Below are 27,084 nucleotides of genomic sequence, written 5' to 3'. Positions count from 1 at the left end.
CACCCCCGTGCTTGGAGTTCCTTGTGCTGCCAGGGGTGGAGGTGGGGGAGGGCTAGCCGGGCCAGGGTGCTGTGCGACCGGGGGAGACACTGACCCTCTCTGTGATTACAGCCTCTCTGGATGCCCCATTGCCGCAGCGGAGAAGCTGGCAAAGGCCCAGGAGAAGCACCAGAGCTGCGACGTGTCCAAGTCCAACCAGGCCTCAGACCGCGTGCTCAGGTACCCAGCTCAAAGTGTGCCCCTTCCGTGAGCTCCAGCTGCAGGCAGCCCCCACGTGCCAGGTTTGGGACAATGCAGGAGGCGATGGTCACGTCAGTGCCGGGGTGACGCGGAAGACCACTGTGCTGGGAGTGACACCCAGGCCATTCTCACCCCTCAGCAGGGCTGTGAGACAGCAAGAGGCACCTGCACCTCCCTCGGTCTCACTGACCAGTTGCAGATTTTTAAATGAGGGATGTGGACGAAATTGTTTCTGGTTTTCTTTTCAATGCTTCCTGATTCTGTGAATGCTGATGGAAGGGAAGCTATGAATTCCTGAGGTGCCCAGAGTGAGTTTATCTCAAGTTGGTTGGGAGGCCGTGACACCAGCCTGCAGGATGTTAGTGTTTGTGACGACATCAGGGTGACAATCATCTCCTGGGTGGGAGCCTTGGGCTGCCTCATCCTCCTGTTCCCAGACACCCAGTGCAGGGGGTGACTGACTGACCTGACACCTGACACCACCACAGGATAATAGGCCGGGAACAACCTCAGACATTGCCAGGTTCAACCCACCCTTTTCTTAAGTTTAGAAAAGAGGAGGAGAAAGAAACCCACCCCCATCACCCTCATGTCAGCTTCCATGTCTGCGTGTTCCCGTCAGGCGTTGTCATGTGAACAGTGCACCATCCTGTATACTCTGCCTTTTAGTTCCCAGCAGCCCGAAGCATCTGTGCGAGATCCTGGTGGGCGTCACAGGGCTATGCGGCTCCCCGGGGTTGCCACTGCCGGCCCGACCCCAAAGTCGCACCAATCTGGGTGCCAGCTGTTGCTATTAGAGAGAAAGGCCAGCACACCCACTCACATGCTTACACAGTCACACACATACACATACTCACACACTCTCCTGTTAAATTGTTTTTTGGGACAGATCACTTGGACACAAACACCAGGTGCATGACGTGATCACCTTTTTGGTTTTATTGTATTATTTCATAGTTTACTGAAAGAGTTTCACCATAAAATGGCTTTTACCCCTCACTAGAAAAGCTAAAATCTTTACAGAAAATGAGAAATATTTAAATATTTAAGGCTAAGAAACACCATCTATGTTCCTGGCATTCAGGAAGAACCATCAGTCAGGTTTCATGTGTGCTCCAGGTGGTTCCGTGTGTGGTGTCACCTAACGTCCCACAGGAAGTAAGACTGACAGCAGACGCACGACAAGGCCCCTACGGGCCAGCCCAGTCAGTTCCCTGCAGCCACTGTCTGTGTGGAAGCCCCGAGCCCTGTCCAAATTCCCCTCCTCTGCAGCACCCTGCTTCACACCAATCCTGCCCCCCCCTTCATCCTCATGGGTTCCTCCCCACAGAGACCTCTGCCCCCACCCCCCACTGGCCACATTACTTTCCACAGGCTTCAGGCTCCACCTCCCCAGCCCAGCCCATTTGGCCTTGCTCACAAGACACGAACAGACTTCCGATCTGACCCCAAGCCCCAGTCCCCTGCAATTTCCCAGAAGTCCATCTCACTTTTCCACTCGGTTGTTTCTTTTCCTGGAATGATCTTGCCCTTAATGGTGCTGCCCGTTGTGCCAGCAGGCACTGACCTCTCCACAAAACGGAACCAGACCTCACAACTGGGTCTGGCCTCCTTTCCCCAGGATCCCAACAGCACTTGGGCTCTTAAAATAGCATCACACAGCCTGACCAGGTGGTGGCGCAGTGAATAGAGCATCGGACTGGGATGTGGAGGACTCAGGTTTGAGACCCCGAGGTCGTCAGCTTGAGCACAGGCTCATCTGGTTTGAGCAAGGCTCACCAGCTTGAGCCCAAGGTCTCTGGCTTGAGCATGGGATCACTCGCTCTGCTGTAGCCCCCCCCCACCTCCGGTCAAGGCACATATGAGAAATCAATCAATGAACAACTAAGGAACTGCAACGAAGAATTGATGTTTTTCATCTCCCTCCCTTCCTGTCTGTCTGTCTCTCTCTCTCTGACTCTCTCTCTCTGTCTCTGCCACAAAAGGAAAAAAGATAGCATTACACACTAATAATAACATCACAGTCCATGCGATCTTTGAGGCAAAGTAGAGAGCTTGTTCATTTACACAGACCCCCCCCCCATATGATCTGGTAAATGCCTACGATAATAGACGTTCAGCTCATGACTGTCGTTGATTGACAAGTAGATGAATGAGTTTATGAAGTCCAAGCCAGTGCTTGGTGATTTGGCAAATAAAGGTGTTGGTGTGAGGGACATTGAGTGAAGGGTACAGCTTTTCTGTTTGTCTTAAATTATGAGATAGCTACCTGGACACACACATACACACACACACACACACACACACACACACACCAAAGTGGAATCTTAGTGAATCATAATTGATCCACTAATAATTTATTCCAAAATCTAGGAAAATAAGCTGACTCCTAAGTAAAAATATTGAAAGTGTACATGAATATTTGTCAAAATACATTACTGCCTATTCCATTTTCTTGTCCAGATGGATATATTTGTATCTAGTTTCACATTTGTATCTAGTTTCGTCTTGGTCTGTGTCCCTGTATCTCTTTCATTTCCTCTTATTTTTTAGGGGAAATATCTCTTTAGCGCCCTTCATTTTAGTGTAATTCTTCCATTCTCACACCTGCTGTCTTCCCTAAGACTCTGAAAAGAGAAAGCAAAGAGGGAAAGTTGCATGGCTATTTCTGTTGTGTATCACCACTGCGGACATTTAGGTAGTAGGTCATTTGGCATGAGCAATGACAGCACCTCTGGTCCTTCTCAGGAGAGTCGAGCTGTGGTTCTATGTGAGGGGCTGAGTCCTTCCCACCACTGGGAAATGAGATGCTCCAGCCCCAAAGCGCACCCTGCTCTCCTCCCAGCGGCCCCCGCGGCCTCCGCGGCCACGAGGAAGCCGGCTGTCGACAGTCTCTTGTTTGCTTGCAGGCCGATGTGCTTTGTAAAGCAGCTCGAGATCCCGCACTACGGCTACAGAAACAGCGTCCCCACGACCACGCCGCGCTCCAACCTGGCCAAAGAGCTGGAGAAATACTCCAAGACCTCGTTTGAATACAACAATTACGACAGCCATCCTTACGGCAAGCGGGCCATAGCTCCCAAGGTGCAAACCAGGGACATATCCCCCAAAGGATATGATGGTAGGAGGTGCACACTCTTATACATGAGAGTCACGCTTGCCGTTGATAATGTTGTTGTTGTGTATATCCATTTCCTGCAGACCAGCTGAGCATGTGGTCACCTGCTGGGTACTGGAGGACAGCATGCCACCCCTGGGCTCCTTTGCTTAGAGCCAGAGGGTCCCAGGGGTGGGAGCAGGGACCTGCAGAGGGTGGACAGAGAGCCTGTGTTTTCATCTTTGCAAACGTTCTTTAATAGATGGCCCCATGCAGATAAACCTGACAGCCAGTAGCCGCGGCCCCTTGGCTGTTGTGAGAAGGCTAGCTTCCCCCGCCCCGTGTTCTGAACCCTGGTTGCACACTAGCGTCATCAGGGAGATTTAAAATTCCAGTGCTCAGGTGCACCCCACCTGTCAGACCAGAACCCCAGGTGTTTCCTGTACAGTGGCATTTTTTTTCTTTTCCACGTTGAGAGGAGAGGAGATAGAAAGGCAGACTCCCTCATGTGCCCCAACTAGGGTTCCACCTGGCAACTGCCATCTGGGGTGGATGCTCTGCCCATCTTGGGCCATGCTTGCAATTGAGCTGTTTTTAGTGCCTGAGGCAGAGGCTCTACAGAGCCAACCTCAGTGCCCAAACCAATCAACCCATGGCTACAGGAGGGGAAGAAGGTGGGGAGGGGTGGGGAAGCAGATGATTGCTTCTCCTGTGTGCCCTAACTGTGACTTGAACCCAGGACATCCACAGGCTGAGAAGACTGCCTTCCTCTGATTCTATTTATTTATCTCACCACAATTCCGCTTAAATTCTAGGGCATGTGAGCTTAGTTAGCAAGTCTTACTGATTGGAATGTGGTTGCGTAAATTTTGATGACTGGAAAGTCTTACCTGGGTGTTCACTAGCAGAGGCAAGGAGATAGGTCTTTAAAGATCTTCGAGCTCCTCTCTGATACAAGATATTTAATTAAAATTAGAGCACACAAAATGTTTATTTAAATTAAAGGCTTGGGGAGCTCTGAAACCTTTTTATAATTCAATATGGATAGCTACACCTTTTTCGAAGTGATGTTAGTCATTCTTTGCCTTAATAACAATTTGTACAGTGAATAGAATTTAATATTTCTTTAATGTGTCAAATGTTGATTATCCTTGCATGCATTCATTCTTAATGTATAGGAACAAAGATATAGGTGGGAAAAAAGGAAGTGGATTATGGTATAACAGAAAAAATTATTTTTTGTTTTGTTTATTCTGCAATATTAATTTTTGCCCGCTTCAGGTTTTGTCATAATTCCATTTATTATGAATGAAGGGACACAAGAAACTGAACCCACAGAATGAAGGGTTCTGTTGAAACCATTTCCCAGTTAAGGACATTTTGCGGTGATGCTATGAGCACTTGGGTCATTCGTTTTCACACACTGTTTGCTGTGTGGCCTGATGTCCTTAGCCGGTCGTCACAGGGTGGGTGAGGTCGTGACCAGGAGAGCACGTCTGGCGATGGCATTACCCTTTAGTGGATTAGTGGTCAGACCCCTGGGCTCTGTTCTCAACCTTTCCATGAGGACCTGTGTGGTGTTGACACATCAGCTTTCCCTTGTGCCGGTTTCCAGGGTGGAGTGGAGCTGGCTCAGGGCTGTTGAGTAGATCGGTGGATAACTCTAAGAGGTGGATGGGCATATGTTAACTACTGGCGTTAATTCTCACCTGCCAGAGAAAGTATCTGTGATCAGAAGCAGGCAGAGCCATGCTGTTCAGCTGACCCACAGAAAAACAAGAATATAGAACAAAAGGTCTTCAGGAAACTAAGGAAAAAGGAAGGACAGTCTTTTAACACTAAACATTACTGAAAAGAAAATCGATGATCCATTTCTCTTCCACAAGATTCACCCAACAGATTTTTTAAACATCCAGGCAAGTGCCCGAGATGCCCTGGGTCAAGTCCTGACGGGGTGAGAGAAAGGGGTCATCCTGCTCTGGGCATCAGGCAGGGGACACCACAGGGGCTGTAGCCTGCAGTCACCTTCCAGAGTGTCCACCCCCCACCTGAGACTCGCTTCAGATGCACAAGGATTTCAGTCACTGCTCCTTAGAAAAGACAGTGAAATGAATTTATGGGGGTGGGCACAGTGCTTGGGAGCAAGGAACAGGCCATGGAGCTACAGGTGGGGTAGCAAAAGGGGACTTTTCCCCACTATCAGCATGTCACCCTGAGATCCCACCCATGAGTGCAGCACAGGCACACTGATGCAACCTCCTGCGTCCCTCCAGACATAGCTGTCCATCCATCCATCCATCCATCCATCCATCATACATCCATCCACCCACCCATCCACCCACCCATTCATCCATCCATCATCCATCCATCCATCATCCATCCATCATACATCCATCCCTCATCATCCATCCACCCATCCATCCACTCACCCATCCATCCATCCATCATCCATCCATCCATCCATCTATCATATATCCATCATACATCCATCCATTCATCATACATCCATCCATCCTTCCATTATTCATCCGTCCTTCCATTATCCACCCATCATCCATCCATCCATCTATCATCCATCCATCTATCATCTATCCATCATCCATCTATCTGTCCATCCATCTATCCATCCATCCATCCATCCATCCATCATCCATTTATCCATCCATCATCCATTTATCCATCCATCATCCATCCATCATCCCTCCATCCATCTATCATCCCTCCATCCATCTATCATCCATCCATCCACCCAGCACTCACCCACCCACCCATCTACACATCTATACATTCACTTTCTTTCTGCCTGGCTATCATGGGTCTATCTGTTCTTTCCCCCTTGATAACAAGCATCGAGGAAGAGAATGTGAATAAGTAGAAGACAGTGAGAGACATGCTCATGCACAGGGAGGCGGGCCGTCCATTATGTCTGAGGAATGAGAGTGAGCTTTGTCCAGGCGGCAGGTCGAAAACGTCGTGGTAAAGCTGGGCCGACTTACAAGAAGTCAGGCACCCGTGGGTTCCTGGGACATCAAGGAACTGGTGAGGCAGCACTTACAGTGCATGAGAGGAGGGGTGGGACAGGGCCGGCTATGGAGGTGGTGGGGACACAGACATGGGCACCGTGACAGAGAGACGTGAGGCAGAACAAAGGGTCCCCGAGCCTGGGTCTGGGCTGCCCTTTCCGAGCCCCATACAGCACAGCCCGTTTCCCTGGTGAGCTGAGATGGCTCTCCTAGTTTCAAATACTAGGGGGTTGGGGGGAGGGTAAAAGAAGAATAGTGTCTTATGACTTGAGAAGTTCCGTGAAGTGCACATTCCAGTGGTCACAAGCTAAGTCTCACTGACCCGCCTGCCCTCACTCACCCCAGCCGCAGAGCTGATCAGTGTGGCCTGAACTGCAGTCAGCGCCCCGGGCTGAAGCGCCTGACCTTGTGTCTCTGGGCAGCATGTCCCCACTTCAGGGTTAGTTTGCATCCCTGAGCGCCCGGCCCCAAGCCGGCTCTCTCGTGACCCTCTCTTCTGTCTCCCCAACTTCTCAGGTCCCTGACCTGAAAGCTTCCTGACCCTCCTTGAACTTCCTCGTCTGCCCCTCAAACTTGGTGCCAATTGGGCGGGCCCTCCTCTCTGTCTTCTGTCCCCTCCCCTCCATCTATGGAGGTGCCTCAGGGGCTGGCCCTCGCTCCCTCCTGTCCCATCCTGCTAGTCCTCTGTGGCTGGGCCTCCTACCGTCCCCACTGCCCCCGCCCCAGGAGGATGCCCTCCCATTGCCTGGCCACATCCTCACCCACAGTCAGCACGCATCCACAGCGTCTCCCTCAGGTGGCTGCAACCCCCAGCCTGCACCCAGCGCCGGCCCCGCAGCTGAGTGCACGTGGGGCTCGTGCAGCACACGACAGCTGTGTCTTCCCGCTGGACTAGAAGCTACTGTGGGCGGAGGCCTGGAGTCCAGTCCACACCTGCGGCACCGGACAGGGCAGACCAACAGGGAAGGGGGAAAGCCCAGACCCTTCTTGTGTCTGACACGTCAAACCCGTGAGGGAATGACTGGCACACGGATGTGACTGAACACAGTGGTGTCGCAAGAAGCCCTGTCCCCTTTGGCACTGTGTGTGCACCACCGGGTCTGCCGATGAAGATGCGCGTGAGCCTCCGTGCAGACCCACACACTGTGCAACCCGTTTGGCAGCAGAGGCCTGAACCCAGTTAGCCCTGCGGCTGCCGGGTCCCCCCTGGTGAGATAGGTCCCCAGGAAGCATATTTCTTTACTCTATTCCTTTTTGTCTGGTTTTCATGGGAATTCGAAATATAAGGACACACCTATCTATTCCCTACAAGAAAATTCTTATTCAGAAAGGAGACGTGTTGAGCGAGACTCTGACCAGCAGAGCAGGTTGGCAGGAAGGTCTGGGATGGAAGGTGTTTCACTTTGTTATTGCCTCACTTAGTTTATCATTATGACTTTCGTGTGGCTTCTCTCTCTCTCCCATGAGAGTGGCTGGCGGCCAGAGCAGGCGCCACTTGGTGTGGTGTGGGCTGGCACGCTGCTGCTGTCGTCCTGTGGAGTGTGGCCCTCAGGGTGACAGCGGTCCTGTCTCTTGCAATTCCAGGGGCATACTGGCACTTGGAAGACTGTTGACAGGTTCCAGTCTGCTGATTGACTGGAAACAAGATGAGTGAAAATAGCTTTGTAGCCAAAAGACCCAGGGCATCTAGCCGTGGCTCAAGGGCTCCCCTTTGCCGAGGTGGGCACTCTCTCAGTGGGGAGGCGGGCCAGAACCCAGCTGAGCCAGGGTACCCACCCTCCCTGCACCCAGCGGCCTGCGGCACCCCACCCCCTCCCACCCCCGTATCAGCACAGGTGGTCAGAGGTGACTGGCACCAGGTTTGGTAAATGTTTTACTGATAATTGTCAGACCAAAGGTTCTTCATCCCCTGAGAGGCTGGATTGTAGAAACTCATGTTTTCATTTGAACAAAACAAAATGAGAGTCAGTGACACTAAGTGAAAGGACACACAGGGAAGGAATGCCGCCCTGTCACTCCTCCTGGGCAAGGAGCACACACCCTGTTCAGGGGCGGCCCCAGGCAGTCTCTGACTTCAGTGCTGGGTGAGGTGGAGACCCTTGACCAGAGCTGGCTGTGATTGTGGTGTAGACACGTGCTGTCCTACCTGCTTTTAGGAATTAAAATTCACTTATTTCTAAACAAAACTGCTGTTTTTCTTATGTATATGGACCACATTGTTTCCTGAGCCAGAGGCTAGCCCAGGCCTGGCCAACAGTTTTGCCCCCAGGCCAGATTAGAAAGAAAACTTTTTTCATGGGCTGGACAAAATATTAAAATTAAAAAATGTTAAATACAAAAATGATTTCATTTAAGTAAACAAAATTTTATTATATAATTTGTTTATGAATAAATGTGAGTGAAAAAATTTTAATATACAATATTATTTTAATAAAAATATAAGTACATACCATATAAATATCCAAACTATTGCAATCAATCAAAACAATATTTAATTAATAGAATGAGCTTGAAGGGGTTATATCGCAAATAAAACAATTATTTTGTTTACAAACAGCCTGAACACGTTTTCAGTTATCAACTGCAGCTATTGTCTATGCTGCAATGCCACTTGATTCAGCACACTTGACCACAAAAATAACGAATTGTTTGACCTTGGATGCACACTGGCGAACTCTCCCTAAAAGAATGTGGGTTTCACATTGCCACTACACGTCAAACAGTTCGTTTTGAGTACAGATGAGTACAAAAGTTGTAAATCTTTATAATGGAATTTTTTTAAAAAATAAACAAGTATCACAAATCCATTCAACCAATTATTGGAAGTTAACCCTAAATTAGTCACACGTGGAATTCTTTTCTGCATATCACTATCTTCTTAAATATCTCAATTTCCAATAATCAAAGACACTTCCGCTTCTGAGTAGCTGAGATTTTAAAGTACTGGAGAATATTAAAAATTTAATCGCGGGCCACATAAACTCATTACGCGGGCAGCCTGCGGGCCGTATGTTGGCCATGCCTGGGCTAGATCTTCCTAGGGGAGAAAAACCCTTATAGGTATTACTTTATTTCTCCAGAATTTTTGTAACAAATGTGAAGTGATGTAACAACATACTTGCATTCACACGCAGTGTCTCGGGCTGCGAGGATCAGTGCTGTGTCAATGTGGCTTGTGGCTGGCCCCTGGGCGGTCCCCTGATGGATGGTCTCGGCGGGGTGCCTCTCCTGCCCCCCTAGGTGTGCTGCTGGGATGAGGCACATTCTCAGAGGACTGAGGGAGGAAGGCCACATGGCCGGATACACCCAGGGTGTGTTGACAGGCTCTCATGCCCCTCTACCTGAGACAGGCAGAGGGAAGTCACTTGTGCTTGGTGGGCTTGAATGTGGGACTGGCCCTCTGGCCCACACAAGGGGACCCTGGTTCTGAAGGTGAGCTGCTTGTGCCGTGGCCTTGTGCTTCTGTCAGGGGCTGTGATGAGGTCGGTGGCTGCCCACATTGCTGCATAGCTGGGTGGGAACGTCAGGTAGGTGTGGGCTTCAGCGCAGAGTGGAACGTTCCTGGTAACAAAAGCTTGATTCTTCCTCCACTTGTCTGTGAACAAGGGCTCTGGGGCAGGGTCTCAGCACTGCTCAGGACTGGCGGCTGGGTGTGCGGGGAGGGGGGAGGGCATCCTCTCATTCCATTGTGTCTGCTTCCTCCCCCGGTGCTCCTAGGGGGGTGCTCACATCCCAGACCCACTGGTGACAGTGTGGGGACAACTGAGAGCAGGGTCAGACTGCAGGCTCCCTGCCTGCTGTCAGCATGGACAGCTGTGGTTCCCACCACAACTGTGCCAACGGGGTGGCCCTCCGGGGCCAGGCAGCCACAGCATAGCTGGAACCCCGACATGCACCCCATCACATCCCACTGTCCCCCACACCCATGGATCCCAGCAGGGAATCCATGGACATGTTTCATAGAGAAGGTGTGAGAGACGGGTGCTTCGTAGCAGAGCAGCTCTCTGGTGGAGGCTTGGACACCAGAGAGATGTTTCCTGGGGTCCACTGGCACCCTACAGGTCCACCTTTGAGTGACCCTCACTCCCAGGACTCGGGGCAAGAGTAATGACCCCTGTGACTTCAAGGACCCTGCAGTGACCATGGCCCCATTCTCATAAGTCATCAGACGGTTTCCATCCCCATGTAAAGTAGGTTTCGCGGCTCTCACAGGCCACACTTGTTCATAGGCGCCTGTCTGGCTGGAGGTGAGCTGGCTGTTCAGAAAGGAATCTTGTAATCCAGTGCTTTTCAGCTGTCAGTGCACAGACAGGTCCACCAGAAATTTCCTGTGGTCCCTGAAAGAGTTAACCACCCTGATGTTGTACGTGGATTACAGACCAAATGATCTTAGTCAGATTTGGGCATGCTCAGAGAGTGGTTTCTGCCTTAGCAGTTCCTGAAATCATTGTTTTCCCTGGACCCCGAGCGTAAAAGGGTTGAAAACCACTGTGACACTGTGTGCTGGGGATGGGTAACCATCTGCAGAGAGGGCGAGCTGTGTGTCCCAGAGCCGCCAGTCTGCTGTGCATGCTGATATCGGGCTCAGCTGAGCACACAGGATGTGGTCACCCCTTCGGCCATCACCCTTCACCTGCGTGGCTCTCTGTTAGAATGGCAGGAGAAGACTTTTCTTGAGGAAAAGGGGTGTTTCAGTTATGTTGTCTGGTCTGCACGCCCAGCATGAATGCCACCTCCCAAAGCGTAGGTCCTGCAGACCCACAGGCAGCCCAGGGCCTGTGCAATGTCGCCCTCATGGAGAACCGCGAGCCCCTGTGGCCACCGCAGCCCCTCTGGTGGCAGGAAGTGGCCAGTTGTTTGTGGGCTGAGGGGTCTGTGGGTCCCCATCACCCAGAGAGCTGATGAGCAGCCCAACTAGGGCAGCCAACCCTGGCCTTAGCCAGGCTATGCTGCTGTCACCGCTGGCTATGCTCTGAGCAGGTGTGGGCCACGTACCCGCCCTCGCGCCTGTGGGACCATCCCCACGGTCCCAGCTCTGCCCCACGGCCGTGTGCATGCTGTCCAGGAGGTGGGCCAGTGGCCTTCTCCTTCATACAATGTGTGTCTACGCGCAGGGCTGGCGGGCGGTGCGGGTGGCAGGGCACCTGGCCTGGCGGGGACCCGAGTCACCCCGCCCGTGTCTCCCCAGCAAAGCGGTACTGCAAGGACGCCAGCCCCAGCAGCAGTGCAGCCAGCAGCTACGCACCCAGCAGCAGCAGTCACCTGAGCTGTGGCGGTGGCGGCAGCAGCGCCAGCAGCACCTGCAGCAAGAGCAGCTTCGACTACACACACGACATGGAGGCCGCCCACATGGCGGCCACTGCCATCCTCAACCTGTCCACGCGCTGCCGCGAGATGCCGCAGAACCTGTCCACCAAGCCACAGGACCTGTGCACTACGCGGGTACGCCCCAGCTGGGCTGGGGAGGCGGGGCCCGCACCCCAAGGTCGCACTGGCCACCTCGGGACACAGAGCAGCAGCGGCGCAGACGCCACTGTCTGGCTGAGCATCGTCCTAGGCACAGGACGCGCAGCCCTGCTCAGAGCACAGGGTCAAGAGTGGACAGGTCTCGGAGATCGCTGGTGCCCGTGCCTGACTGTTCTCTCTAGGGTCCACTCACATGTCTGCAAACAAAGGGCCCCAGAGGCCTAAAGAAATGACAAGCCTTGAACATTAAGCACAAGGGAGGTTGTCAAAAGAAAGGCAGGACGCCTCACCATGCTCCCAGGTCACCGAGAGCTAGGGAACAAAGACCATGTAAATCTGGTTTCTCCAGGGACCGCCCTGCCATGCAGGGACAGCCACCTGGTCAGCTCAGGGACATGGGTCTGTGTGGCAGCCCCCTCATGTTGCTTCTCTCGTCCGCGGCTCTGTGCTGGCCCAGAGCAGGTGAGCTAGTTAGGCGGCAGTGCAGCGTGTTCTCAGGGGACAGGTATGTAAGCAGGCAGGTGTCGCTTCCTGTCCAGAACACAAAGGGTGTCTATCTGTTACCTAGAGCTGCTGGCTGCACACCACAGCCTCTTGTTTGACAGCCGCTGGTATAAATAAGGGTAATTTGTATGAAGGGAGAAAGGTCAGTAATTTCATGTTCTGCAAATGCATTTTTTCTATTAATATTTTTATCCCTAGATTTTGGGGAAGGATCAGGGGCATGCAGTTTCCATGGTTACCAGGGCTGCTAAATGTGAGGTCACCAGGGAAGAAGTTCTGTAGTGAGAAAAAGAGATGACCGTGACCCCTTCCAGTATTTGGGGGGGGGGTTGTTTGTTTTACTTTATTAAAATTAAACTAAGACTAGGAGAATTAAATTCAACATTAGGAAGGCTAAATTAGTGTGAAGGCTTGAAATTTGCAGTGTACTCTGACAGAAACAGTTGAGGCAGAATAATACTCTATAATTTATCAAGGCAACAGCCCGAAGGATAGGGTTTTTATTCCGAGTGTCTTCCCTCTGCTGTTACATCCGAGCAACGAGCTGCCAGACGTCTGCGTCGGCGGCAGTGCACTTGCCGTCTCTGAATCCCATTCTGGGCAGCTCCCAGGATTGCCTGGCAGTCTGATTTTTCTTCCTCTCTCCTTCTCCTGACCTTCCTTCTTTCCTTCCTTTTGAGAGGCTAGCTCTGAAGAATTCTTTATCTGTTTCAAAGCATCTTAAAAAAAAAGAAAAGAAAAGAAGCCTCACCCTAAACCTTCAGTGTTTTTAATCCAGTTGACTGCACTGCAGGTTTGCTGAACCTGGAGTAGGTCAGATCATGATCACGGCCGCAGAGGCGCTCTGAACTGTGGGCGCATGGCTTCCTTCCCCCCTTAAAATAGAAAATCCCTTCCTCACAGGGTTCTGGATTAGAAAGTGAATTCTCCATTCTTCTCCTTGCCTCCAATTATCTGTGTCCTTCCTCTCCAAGACCTGGCATATTTAGCATCGGTGAAACCAGGACGAATGTTTAAGTATATGTCCATTTTCAGGCTTTATCATTGTAAGGATAAATATGCATTCTGTACACATACACATTAGACTTCTGGTCTCTTCATAGGTATCTGAAGTGGGGTGGAGTGGAAAGGAGGTCTGTGTTCGGTTTCTTTCTGGCCGGGCCTGTTTCCAGAAGCAGAGATGTGCTGGGGGGAGGAAGATGCCAATAGAAGATAGGTGTGATCGGCAGGTGGTAGACAGGGACAGGTAGGTAAGTGATGGACAGAGGCACAGCTGGCAGATAGGACAGAGAGGCAGCTGCGTAGGTAGGTGGTAGATGAATGGGTACACGATGGAGAGAGCCATGGAGAGGTGGGTGCAGGCATGCATGCCCCTGCGGAGCCTGAGGAGGCAGGGATGGAGGGCGGGCCCCCTCTGCTCACACGCCTGGGGCTCACCTCCGTGGGATGGGTGGAGGGGCTTCTCGTGAGAATTCTGTGCAGGCTGGAGGTGGGCGGCGGCGCAGTCACCTGTGTTCCCTCCGACAGAACCCTGACATGGAGGTGGACGAGAACGGCACTCTGGACCTGAGTATGAACAAGCAGCGGCCGCGGGAGGGTTGCTGCCCCATCCTGACGCCACTGGAGCCCATGTCCCCGCAGCAGCAGGCAGTGATGAGCAGCCGCTGCTTCCAGCTCAGCGAGGGGGACTGCTGGGACTTGCCCGTGGACTACACCAAGATGAAGCCCCGGAGGGTAGACGAGGACGAATCCAAAGAGATCACCGTAGGTCTTTTTCCGTGAGCCCCCTTGATCCCCTCAGAGCTGACAGCTGGCGTCCTTGGGGACAAAGGGCCACTGGCTCCCACCTCAGCAGAAAACATCTTTTCTCTTTAACTGTGACCTTTAGTTAGTGAGGCTATAGAACAACGCGTATCTTGTTGACTCAGAAAAGATCTGTGACTAACACTGATTTAGTGAAACAAGCCATCAGCTTTTAAATGAAGAATTTCATATTCCAGACAAGTGTGTTTTCTTACAAACTCTTTCTGTAAGGACACGGAGGAGCAGCATGCCAGTCCATTTTTCTGGGGTGCACAGTGCTACTGTGCAGGCTTCACTTGCAAGCAGAGATGCCTGAGTCGCGCCGTGGCGTTGGCGTGGCTACCTCCCTGCCAGCGCAGCTCTGAAGCTAGTGACCGTGTCTGTCCTCTGAGAACCCTGAACTGTTCAGAGTGTGCTCCTGCCTCGAGTGGGGCCACTGAGCCGTCTCCCGAGTCTATATTGAATGCAGTGTTGCCAAAACACCTGTGTGGGGACACATCTTTAAAGTAGTTACAATTTTCAAGTGCAGGCTATTAAAGCAGTGATCACATTCTTTTACGCTAGTGGTCGGCAAACTGAGATTTGCGAGCCACATGCAGCTTTTTGGCCCCTTGAGTATGGCTCTTCCAAAAAATACCATGTGCAGGTGCAAAGGCCAGCTTAGGAGTACCCTAATTAAGTTAATAACAATGTACCTACCTATATAGTTTAAGTTTAAAAAATTTGGCTCTCAAAAGAAATCTCAATCGTTGTACTGTTGATTTTTGGTTCTGCTGACTCGTAAGTTTGCCAACCACTGCCCTAAGGAAGGAAACGAAGAAAAACTTTTTTTTTTCAGTTGGGCTATTTTCTCCAGTGATCAATCCTGAAAATTATAACATCTCTATTCACCAAAAAATGAAAATTACTTTTGCATACAGTGGGGAGACCACTGTGGAATCCGTAGCATCTCACACAAAGAAAGAGGGGAGAAAAGGATGTGGTAGGACGTGCCCATGGCAGAAAAGCTCCTTCCTGTCCAGCCTTCCCACCCCGGAGGCCCTTGTCCTTACTCTCAGATTGGCTGAAAACTGGCACAGGACAGGCCGGGCAGCAAGCTACGGTCCAGACTGGTTTTCTCTCCCACAGTGTTCAGTTGTTAGGCACACATAAGGTACAGTAGTTGACTCTCCAAATCTATTTTAATTAACAGTAAGCCCTCACAAGTCAACAGAAATCGCACCGTGCGGATGGTCAAAGAAGGAAAACGACTCCTGTGTTTGGGAGACTCATTTGCTCACCGCTGCCATCTATTGGAGTTTCTGGGTCACTACGATTGGACCTACTTCCTATTTTTAAAAAAATGCCGCAAAGGAATGATTTAGAACTGCAACATCTAAGTTGATGTTCCCTTGAGGTGGGGCCTGAAGACCTCTGCAGAGTCATCAGCAATGGTGGCCAAGACCTTACGCTCTCTGAGCACCACCGGGCACAGGGAGGGAGCGGGCGGGGCAGGGCGGGGTGGGAGCGGCGTGCACCCACAGGTGTGTGTAGGCAAAGGCTGGGTGAGAGAGACCAGTGCAGAGGCAGTTCCTGCAGCCAGACGCCTTCCATGCCTGTCCTGGGCCCGGCTGACGGCACATCAAGTGAGGCCCTGCTCGGTGACAAGTCCTGTAGTCACAGGAGTCAGAGCAGGCGATGCGATGAGAGATGTTAAGGTCCAGCACAGCAGAGAGAGTCTCTGAGCCAGTTCCTGTGTGCACTGTCAGGACAAAGGCACCATCGGGGGAGCTGAGAAGTGAGAGGCAGCCACCCGCAGCTGGGGGCGCAGCCCGGGGTCTGTGCGTTGACTGGTCACCAGTGGGCCTGACGCTGTGTTTTGCCTTCAGCCGGAAGACTTGGACCCCTTCCAGGAGGCTCTGGAAGAAAGAAGGTACCCGGGAGAGGTGACCATCCCGAGCCCCAAGCCCAAGTACCCCCCGTGCAAGGAGAGCAAAAAGGACCTCATAACGTAAGCACGGCGCAAGGCGTCTTGTTACTCCTCTGCCCTTTCCCTTTCTTTGGCTTATTTTTAAAAACCGATCTGTATCTGCCTTGCTGTTCTGAGCATGTGACATGCGCAGCATATAAATGTCTCAAGCTGCCAGGCCAGCCGAGCGACACGCCACGGTGGCCTCGCGTGTTTCCCGACGCTCTGGGCCACGGAGACGCCATCCTCATCCAACCTGCGCACCCCGCAGCTTCTTTCCGGGGCACCAGCCCCTCGCAGACATTGCAGCTAAACTGGAAACAATGAAACCCTTCTAAAGTTTTCTCTTTCTAAAAAAAAAAAAAAAAAATACTATTTTGGCTGTTTTTGTTTTTGTTTGGTGGCAGATGTCCAACACCAAGGTGTGATGGGAGTGGTCATGTGACTGGTAATTATGCCTCACATAGAAGGTGTGACTTCATTTTCCTCATGGTGGATTCTGTCTTTCCAATTTATTGTTTTCAGCTTACCTCAACAATGCCGTCCCAGTGCCAGCGTCAGCTCTGTGTCGCCCCGAAGTGCTCTATGTTGACCCGTAGGGGTGTGCCGGTTGGCATGTCCTCTGATGCGGTTTGTTTGGAAATAAGCTACCTAAATTGGAAAATTCTTGACAGACATTTAAACCAAAGAGCAAAATATATTTTTTATCTTTTTAAAACGGTCCATCCGCAGACCCGTTCTCTTAAATTCACACGTGAACACGCAGTTCACTACAATCTGTTCAATATACAGCACTTGTACCATCGCTCTTCTGCATCGAACTTTGATTTCAACTTTATGTTGTGCTTGTTGGGGCATCAAGCTGGCTGGAGGGGCGACTCACTGACTCTCCCGGCCTGTCTTACAGTCTGTCGGGCTGCCCACTGGCGGACAAAAGCATCCGGAGTATGCTGGCTACCAGCTCACAAGAACTCAAGTAAGATTTAACAAAAACTCTTCCCTCTTAAATACCTGTTCACTTAGTGGGAACACAAAGGATGTGTCACTTACAAAGAAAAACTTCTTTATAAAGCCACCTGTAGACACGGTGCACGATTGGCTCCTCAGGACACCAGTCACGTCTCCGTCCTGCCTTGTCCCTCCTTTCTCTCTGGTGGTATCATCACATCCTTTCTGTCCTGAGTTTTCCTAAGCATAGCGTGTTCTCTCCAGTATGCATGCACATGGAGGGGGGTTTACAGAGCTGCTCAGACTTTTAAGAAAAGGTGGTAACTTGACAAGTCAAAAATTGATGTTTTGAAAGTCGATAGTTAATGTGGTTATTTAAGATACAGGTATTTCACCAGCACTGTGACCAAAAGCTACCAGGGTGACAGCCCTTTCTCTGGGTCTCTTGTGGTCACAGTGACTGACACACAACACTCACTAATCATGTGGCCGGCACTCACACACACATGCACTCCTCTGCTTGTCGGATCTCTGTCTCCTCTGTGTCTGCAGTTTTTTCTATATTTTAAGCATAAACCTAGTCACCTGCACTGTACCTCCAGGTCAAGGCCTCTCTCCTCAAATACACACAGATGCGCAGCCAGGCTCGGTCCCCAGGCAGGGTTTGGGAGACACCAGTGTCAGCTGCAGAGAGCACCCCAGAACCTCAGAGCTCCAGTGTGGGGCAGGCCTTCGGGTGAGTGTCAGGAGAACGGTGGAGACCCCAGGGTCCCAGGCGATTGTCCAGACCCCATCCTGTTACATTGCTAGGCTTCTGTTTTGTTTGAAAATCGCTTCATGGCCAATGTGGCAGCCACACCGCAGAGCCCATGTGACTCCTTCCCCGAGGGCCCTCGCCTCACCTTCCTGTCACCACAGACAGGCTCTCAGAGCGTGGAGTTTTTTCATTCCGTGTCATTTCTTACAGGATCCCTGTCCAGGGCCCTGGTGCCATAGATCACCTGCTCATGTTCAGTGACCTCCTGAACTAGCCCTCCCGACACAAGACCATTGGAGTTTCTTCATGGCGCGTAATCACCTGGAGGGCACCTCTTTTAGCAGCTTTAGAGTCCATAGCGCCACCCTCCAGGGCCTACTGGACAGATAGTGTTAGAGCCTCAGCATGGACAGAAATAGCAGGAGCTCAACCCAATTGGTCACACCATCTTTTTCCATGGCTTGAAGTCATGCTTCCTTCGTGGTCACACGTGGCTGACTGCACCTGGACCTTGACCCGCACACCCGACAATGGCCACTTCCCTTTGACTTTCTTAACGAGGATTCTCGGTCCAACAGGCCAGCTGTGAGCAGGAAAATGCCCTTTGCACACCTGGCACCTGGTGCCGCCTCTGACTGGCTAGTGTCTCAAGACCCCAGAGACCAGAGCTGTTCTCTGCTGGGTCTGCTTTGCCCTGGTTTGTGCCCCCTGGCTCTGGGCTTAGGTGTTTCTGTGAATTTGAAGTTCCAGGCAGACCTGTCCTCTCCTCCTGTCTCCTCCTCACCATCGGCATCTTTAGGGGAGGGCGGCCGCCACCCTGCGCTGCCACCTCTTCCCGGGCGGGGCCTGGCCTCGCAGAGGGCAACACCTTTCCCCAACTTCGGCTGATCCAAAAGCCACGCTCACATCTAAACTTGTCTTTGTAACAAGTAGGTCCTGATTTGATCGACCCTTTCTTGGCTAAGCTCAACCAATTTTCTGGAATGGTTTGCATTAACTGTTGGATCTTCAAACTAGGGATTTTGATTAAATGTGTACAATAAAAAGCCTAATATTCAAGTGAGCGGTTTTTACTTGATGTCTTTTCAAACTGGGAAAACCATTGATGTTTTACTTGGACCTTTTAACTGACGACGCCCTCCCTCCAACACTCCTTCCCCCTGAGCCACAGGCGCGTGGACCCGTCCCATGAAGGTGCATGCAGCTTTCTCTAGAGTTAGCCGTGCGTGAGCTCTTGTCATTGCCTCTTCTTTCCATGTTGTTTGGAAGCTTCTCTCCATCCCACTGTGTCGGCCTCGCTGACAGAGAGTGACACAGTCTATGTGAGGTGCTTCCTGAAGACGTAGTAGAACATGTGTCCGGGTTCCCTCAAAAGAATGTCTCCTTTATGCATCTGCTTGGAGACGGAATTTTCTGGAACGGTTCCTCTTGTCACTTCTAACGCTGACCTTAGTTGGCCATTAACAGTACATTCTTGATCCTGGACCAACAAGAGGTTTTGCCAGATACACTCTGGGTCTTGGGTCCTCAAACCTCTTAAACATCCTGAGAAAGTTTGCTGGGTTCTGACCCAGAACAGCCCATTTGGGATACTCTTAAAAAGCTGGCAGTGGTTTCACGTCTAGTTACGCACATGTGAAGGGAATACGTGCTGGAACTGAACGTGTCCGTGAACATCAGTCAGACTCTGGAACTCCCGCTCTGTCCGGCTCCCGAGCTCTCTGATGCAGCAGACAGCTCATGCTCAGAGGTGGGGTGAGCCAGTGCTTCCAGGAGGCAGCGAGGCTGCAGCCTCCATCACCTCCACGCCCGGCGTGCTCCCTTGGCCTCCTCCCATGCCGTGAGCTCCCTTCTGTGGGCTTCACAGAGACTCCAGGCCAAAAAAATAATAATGAAATTGTTCACTTGGGCGGAAATGCTGCTTTAGCGCGAGCCCTGCTTCTGAAGGGAGATTTCTTCTCTTGACATTCCACCTGCTCGGATCACCTGAGAGGGGTGACATCAAGGGAGGAGCAGCTTGCATGACATCACTGTCAGCCTCTTTTTTTTTTTTAAGAAACCCCATCGTCCCCACCAGGAGTTTGTTCTCCTGCTTCCGGACGCCCGGGCAGGATGGGAGTGTCTCAGCCACCTTAGTAACCCATTTAAGGCAAATTGAAACTGATTTCAATTAGAGGCAATTAGCTCTAAACACAAGCCTCCAGATTGCTTCCCTTTTTACTTCGCTCGGCGAAGTAGAAATTGTTCAAAGTAGAAATCGAACGATTCAAGGACGAATCGTTCAGGTTTGTCTGGACAATTCACGTCTTAGCACACGGTGCCCCACGTCCTGTCACTGGTGTGGCTCCAGGCAGGGAGTTTAGATCACTGGCTCACCCTCACCTCCTATTGCTGGGACTTGGACTTCGTCATCGTGGGGTGGCATGGGGCAGTGGGGGCCTGCTTCGGGCTCTCACCCTTTAGAAGGCTCTCTGTGTGTTCCGTACTTCCTGGGTATCTGTCTCTCTGGGGTGTTTTCAGCCAAGACGTAGAGGGATTTTAACCGTATATCCCAAAGCCATGTTTTAAAAACCTGGTTACGTCTATTTTTAAAATGAACTTAAAGAATTGGAATTTTGAACTTAAGCCAAGATGCTCCTTTTCTCTAAAGGCTGCTCATCCCCGGGGTTTGTAGGGCTTGCTCCAGCTCCCATGCAGTGCCTGGCAGAGGGGCCTCCCACGCCGACGCTGTTGTCGCGGGGCCAAGCGTGCCCGCCGCCGCCCCGGGCGCAGAAACGACTTAGTCTCGGCCACTCTGCTCTGCGGCAGACAGTGGGAGGTCTGCACAGCTGTGCGCATCACTGCTGACAGCTCAGGCCCGGGTCCTTCCCTGGGCCGCACTCACCTCTGTGCAGGAAGTTCCTGACCACAGCGCTGCTGACGCGCAGCCTCCGCATGGGCATGGGCGCAGGCGCAGGATGCTTGCTCTTCCGCCTTAGGGACCCTCGTGCCAGTTAGAAAAGCCTGTTGGTTCTGCCGCTGGCGTGGCTTCTTGGGAATGGGTGGGTCGGCAGAAGGCCGTCTGCGGGCGTGTGTGTCCGTGGTGAGAAGGAGGGCGGCGTGGGCTCCCCAGGTGCGCCTCCTGCCCACACACGTGTCCTGTCAGGCCTCAGACTGCTGAAAGTCAGCCTGCGCTGGGGAGCCTTCCCTGGACCCACACGCACTGCGGGCTGTGGACTAGGCCCACTTGCCAGGTGCCTCCGCGAGGCCAGGTGGGAAAGCTCAGACCCATTTCACAGACATGGGAACTGAGGCTCAGCCGAGACCCGCAGAGAACACATGGCTGCAGCGACCTGTCCACACATTGCGCTGCTGCTTCAACATGAAGGGACCCGGGGCACTGCTCCCGGCAGATGCAGGGTTGGTGTTTAACTGGGGTCCTGACCACACACACACCCCGTACACTCACATGCACCCCTCACACTCACACCCACACACACAGTATGGACAACACACACCACAGACAAACCAAACACACACACACTACAGACAACACACACATTCACACTCACACACATACACACACTCAGATACATCCACATACACAACACACATTCATGCTCACATACACACACACACCACTTCTCTGTTTGGGAAGCTCTCAGCATCACGTCCCCAGCACGGTCCGCGTGGGGGTCAACAGGTCAGGCCCTGCGGTGCTGAGCTCACAGGCATCCCCGCAGTCTGACATGTGCACCGCTCCTCCATCTAGTCAGCGTCTGTGAGGGTCTGTAAGTGTGCACTGCTGCGTTGTTAAACACTCCCTACACACGACAGCTTTTTATCTGATAACAAGTTGAGCAAATGTAAAATAAGTTCAGTGTGGAAATTAAAGTTGCCTCGAACCACACACACATGTGGACAGGGAATAAAGAAAGCCAAGCCCGGGTTCAGAGCCAGGTCCACCGGGCTCCTCCTGAGAGGGGTTAGCGAGGAAAGCCCACCTTGGTGCGGCCACCCCAGCGCGACCCCCAGGCCTGCGACTGCGCCCCAAGCAGGCGGTGACGATGGGCCATGCCTAGCAGCAGGTGTCCCTGGGCTGCTCGCTGTTTAGCAAACAGTCCCAGTGTTCAGTTCACAGACACACTCGGGCAGTCCTCTCACAACATGTGAGTGAGGGAGGTGCAATCCAGGCGCATTTCCTTTCCATTGTGTGACCCCCGCCCCCCGCCCAGTCTTCCAGGTTGTACTGCAGGTTATGGTAATATTCAGAGTAAAGAATCAGACTTAGGTACCAAAGGAAGGCCAGGGCATAGGATATACATTTAACAATTAAGACAGTTCTTATGAACAGATTGTGCAAAATAAAATACAGAGCATGGCCTCTGCGGTCAAAGGGGACCCTGCTTCACTCCTCTGTGCCTTGGCTGCTCCTCTGTGAAACGGCATCGTCCCAGGACAGGCATGCAGCAGATGGTCGGCAAGGGCCAACAGGCAGCACAGAAGTTGCAGCTGGGTCTGGGACAGCGTTCTAGTTGGAAGGAGGAACATGCATCAGTTGAGTGAACTTTCACTCAACAACTTTGGATCCAATACCTTTCATGATGTCCCTTAAACAAGGACTCCAATTCCCTCCCAAGTCTTTGTGCCTCTAGATTTGGAGAACTTTGCATCAAGTCCTTTAATAAGAAAGGAAAATAGCAGATGAGACCCATGGCTGCCTGTGCCCAGGCCCCTGTCCTAGGACGCAGTGGGGGGGTTGGGGGTGCACCGGCTCCTTCCAGGAGTGTGCCTTTAGTGCCTGCGCATGAAGCCCATTGTCACAGTCCTGTGTACGTGAGCATCGCTCAGTTGACACGTAGAGCTGCCGTCATTCCCTGCACCCTGGCACTCACACCAGTGGCCACACCCATGGCTCTCCAGTGCAAGAGGGGACGCGGGGTGCTCCCTACATTTGCTCACTTCTCAGTGGAAGCACCGCTATGAGGGGATGCTCTCGGGAACCGTAGACCGAGCTTTTGTTCATTGGTTTGTTTCTGAAACATACTGTCAGCACCCAGAGATAAGATAGTTTCTGCCCTTAAGGAACTCATGGCCAGTGTTTTCAGGCAAACCAAAAGGAAGGAATCAGTTATCTGCAGAGCGTCCCAGGATGGACAGGGGCAGAGAGGTGACATGTGTCAGGGGTCAAGGTCAGGGGAAGTGCCCGGTCCTCAGGTGCAGACTCGTGTGGAAGGATGGCTGGAGCTGGCCTGGCCATGGACAGGGTGGGGAGAGGACATGGAGGGGCAGCCGTGTGCTGGGCTCAGGGAGCGGCTCCCTGAGCATGGGTGGGTGCAGGCAGGGGTCTGCATGAGAGCCATGGGGCCTGGGGCGACATGTCCTGAAGCCCAGCTGTGGTCTGGAAGGACCAGACTGGGGCACTGGACCATGGCAGAGTCAGGAGGCTAGTGGAAGGGTTGTTGTAGGGATGGGGGATGGAAGGAAGGCGGAGAGAGGGAAGGAGCAGGGCTGGATAGGGAGTGAGGTCAGATAGGAGTGGACACCGAGGCTCCTCCCAGACACCAGGGTAGACGTGTGGCCACTGCAGACAGGACAGCAGAGCTGGTCGCCCTGAGCCCAGTATGAGGGGACATGGACCAGCCCCACCTGGTGTGAGTTTGTCCAGGCTCACAGGGAGCTGCTGCTTGTCATCTTCATCCTGCTCCTGGGGAATGACATTATTAAGTTGTTTGTTCATATTTCACTGTCCATTGTCACTGCAACTAAATGACATGTGATGACATAGCCAGCTCTGTGACAAAGTAACAGAAGTCCCATTTAAAAGCTTCTGGACCTTTTAAATTAACTACTGTGATCAAGGCATTCTGTCTTGGCAAACCCCCTCCAGGACATGCTGTTCCTTAAAGAGACACCTCACCTTCTCCCAGTCTGTTCTGATGGCTGGACGGTCCGTGCAGCCCGCAGAGAGTGGCAGGCAGGGACTGGCTGGAGCTTAGACATGGAGCCTGGGTCGTTTCTCAGAGTGGGGGTAATGTCTAATGTAATCAAAGCTGCCTGGAGACTTTTATGTTTCTTACTGGGACAAATTTGGGTAACATTTCAGATCTAGAATAAAGCCATGAGGAAGACATTTCTTAGCGTTCCATTTTCCTCTTTTAAAGGATGAAACATTTATAGACATCAGAAGGTGCTGAATGACACTGCCTATTACTAAACAAAAATTATCTAATCAAAGGTAAAATTACACTTCTCTACAAACTTTTTTTTTTTTCTTAAATGAGAAGCAGGGAAGCAGAGAGACAAACTCCTGCATGTGCCCCAACCAGGATCCACCTGGCAAGCCCACTAGGAGGCAATGCTTTGCCCATCTGCCCATCTGGGGCTGTTGCTCTGTTGCTCAGCAACTGAGCTATTTTAATGCCTGAAATGAGGCCATGGAGCCATCCTCAATGCCCGGGGCCAACTCACTCTAATGGAGCCGTGACTGTGGGAGAGAAAGGGGGGAGGGAGTGGGAGAAGCAGGTAGTCACCTCTCCTGTGTGCCCTGACTGGGACATCCACACACCAGGCCAATGCTTTACCACTGAGCCAACAGGCCAGGGCTACAAACTATTTTAAAATTATTCTTTGAATACATTTATTTTTATGAATTAGTCACTTCATGGAACATGTAGCCTATTGGATGCATGTGAACAAACATGAAAGATTATTTGCCTTACAATTTTGAGTACTGTTTTATAGTTACTTTACATATGTGCACATATGTTTAACTATCATGTACATGATTAGTGTGCTAACATGTGTACCTGTGGGTTTTTTTGTCTGTGCTGTCAAGCCAGGACTCAAAGGCAGATGCATTTCGTTTCATAAAATGAGTTAGATTGTCTTTGAGTCGTCCTCACGTGTTACCTCTAGTTAAACCAGGCCTTCCTTAATCACTGGGTATCTGGTCTTGTTCTCCCTCCTTCTCGGCTCCGCGTGGGCAACCACCCACTCCACACTGCGGGGCGGAGGAGAGGCAGCACCTGGGTGGGAGCATCTGGACAGCAGCACAAGTTACATTGCACCTCGTAAGTTTGAGGTTTCATTCCCGTGAACACTTCACTAATTTACAGCTCCCTGGAGCAAAGTGAGTGAGATTGGAAATAAAGTAGATGTTCCCTCTGGGAAATTATTGACAAGGATCCTGGAGGGCATTTTTTCCTGGTGATTTCAGGAGTCAGAACCGTTCTCTTGGGGTTCCTTCTTTGATTGGAAAACTCTGACAGGATGAAAAGGCTATTTGGGGGGGACAGGGAGTGGAAGGGCTTGTGGTGGTGGAGGGGGGGGGTGATGCACCTGTCGTGTCTTCCAGCTGTCCACATGTGTTTATCCCCAGACCTGGCCGGGGCTCTCTGGGTGACCATGCAGGGAAGTTGCATCTCATCTGTTCAGTCCTTTTGTTGCACGTTTACAGACAGATCTTTTTCTGGCTGTAGTGAATGCTGTTAGTTGTCCACATTTTGAAGTCTCCAGGCTGCACAGGTGCCTAGTGTGTTCTCTGTTCATGATTGAGAGATGGAGACATCCTATTTACCTTCACCGAGAATTCGAGACTATTATAAGGAGACAGGTCCCACACTCCCTAGCATGCTTAAGAAAACACGTTCATTGCAAAGACTGTATAGTGATTGAAATGAAGTATAACCAGGCTTTGTGACATTCTGCATACAAGCTTCCATGGCACAGCCCCACAGAGCTCCCTGCTGGTGGGCATGCTGTCACCTGCACCATGCAGTACAGAGCCACAAGCCACACGTGGCAGCCAAGCCCCTGAGAGAGGCCCCTGTGGCCAAGGGACTAAATTCTCAATCGAATTCTCAATAATTCAAAAAGAAACAGCCACACACATCAAGTGGGCCTCCATGCCAGACAGTCCTGCATAGAGCTGCAGACCTCATTCATATGGTTCTTCACGTGTTTTCCTACCTTCCAGGAGCCATTCGGCATATTACTGCTACAACTGGAAAGTTTATGGTTATAATTTCAGCATCCGGGTCCTCATTGTTTTTGTTGTATTATTTGAGCCATGGATAAATAGGTTAATCCCTTTACACCTACATGCATCCTTCTTTTTTATTGAGTGTCATTTGCATACAGAGTAAAACTAAACTTGACAACCGTGTGACCATGTAGCTGCTCTCAGAACAGGGCACCTACGTGGTGTGTGGAGGCGTCGCTATGGGGGCCAGTAGAGCAGCACGCATTGTTAGTGGAACAGCTCAGGTCCTTTCTTAAAGAACCAACCCTATGACTTTCAGACTCGTACAGAAATTCAATTTGTTTAACCAGTGGTCCCCAAAGTGAGGTCCTAAGGCCGCCGTCATTAGTGACTAAATAAACCTGGCTGATACGAAGCACGCACAATGACACTCGGGGCTTTAAGCTGTTGGAGCCTGCCCTCCATTAGCACCTTAACTATTTCTCCGCCAAGCTCCCTTGTGCCGTCACCTGTCCTACCTTAGAGGGGAGCTCATAGCACTGCTGAGTGTCCACAACTCCCTCGGCCCAATTACTGCTGCACTTCTCACAACCTGTTCTTCACAAACAGGTGCCTTGTTCTGTCTAACCTTCCCTCTCAGGGCCACAGACAAACCTGCTCTTACCTTTCATGCTCAGGGACCTGTGATCAGAAGCCCCAATGTGCCCCATCCCTGCCTGAGTCCCCAGCATGTATGTGTGAGTGGTAGTTTCTCTTCTCCTGGGCTCCTGTTCTTCATTTTACTTTTCTGTGGCCAGGGACAAATCGGAGTTCATTACACACTTTCAGTCTGTGAAGGTAAAAATGTATGTCGTGTGCACAGTCACCCATGATGGCACATGTGTCCTCTTGTCTAAGATGGGAAAATGTCCTCCTAAAACAAGGAAAGTTTAGCCTGACTAGGCAGTGGCATAGTGGATAGAGCATCAGCCTGAGAACCCAGGTTCATAACCCCAAGGTCACCAGCTTGAACACGGAGTCACCGGCTTGAGCATGGAATTGTAGACATGACCCCATGGTTGCTGGCTTGAGCCCAAAGTTTGCTGGCTTGAGCCCAAGGTCGCTGGCTTGAGCAAGGGGTCACTGGCTCAGCTGGAGCCCCCCAGTCAAGGCACGTATGAGAAAGCAACCAATGACTATGGTGCCACAACAAAGAATAGATGCATCTCATCTCTCTCCCTTCCTATCTGTCCTTCTCTCTCTCTCTCTCTCTCTCTCTCTCTCTCTCTCTCGCTGTTTCTCTCTCTCTCTCTCTCTCTCTCTCTCTCTTACACATGCATGCGCACAAAAAAATAA

General features: G+C 51.5%; 1 protein-coding gene across 11 annotated transcripts in view; it reads left to right on the top strand.

The window, feature by feature from the left end:
• The window catches only part of MYT1L (myelin transcription factor 1 like), a 398,804-nt gene that overhangs the window by 330,571 nt on the left and 41,149 nt on the right, over positions 1 to 27,084 (top strand). For 10 of the 11 annotated variants that reach the window (XM_066237388.1, XM_066237387.1, XM_066237391.1 and 7 more), the window contains 6 exons: positions 112 to 219; positions 3,150 to 3,361; positions 11,549 to 11,802; positions 13,858 to 14,094; positions 16,002 to 16,123; positions 16,989 to 17,057. In XM_066237388.1, the coding sequence (XP_066093485.1) occupies positions 112 to 219; positions 3,150 to 3,361; positions 11,549 to 11,802; positions 13,858 to 14,094; positions 16,002 to 16,123; positions 16,989 to 17,057 (1,002 nt within the window). Of the gene's footprint in view, positions 1 to 111; positions 220 to 3,149; positions 3,362 to 11,548; positions 11,803 to 13,857; positions 14,095 to 16,001; positions 16,124 to 16,988; positions 17,058 to 17,996; positions 18,809 to 27,084 lie in introns of those variants that run through there. The other variant, XM_066237393.1, reaches the window with a different exon arrangement.

The sequence above is a fragment of the Saccopteryx bilineata genome, chromosome 6 (genome assembly GCF_036850765.1).
Source record: "Saccopteryx bilineata isolate mSacBil1 chromosome 6, mSacBil1_pri_phased_curated, whole genome shotgun sequence".
Taxonomy (NCBI): domain Eukaryota; kingdom Metazoa; phylum Chordata; class Mammalia; order Chiroptera; family Emballonuridae; genus Saccopteryx; species Saccopteryx bilineata.
This window is presented reverse-complemented; position numbering and strand designations above follow the sequence as displayed.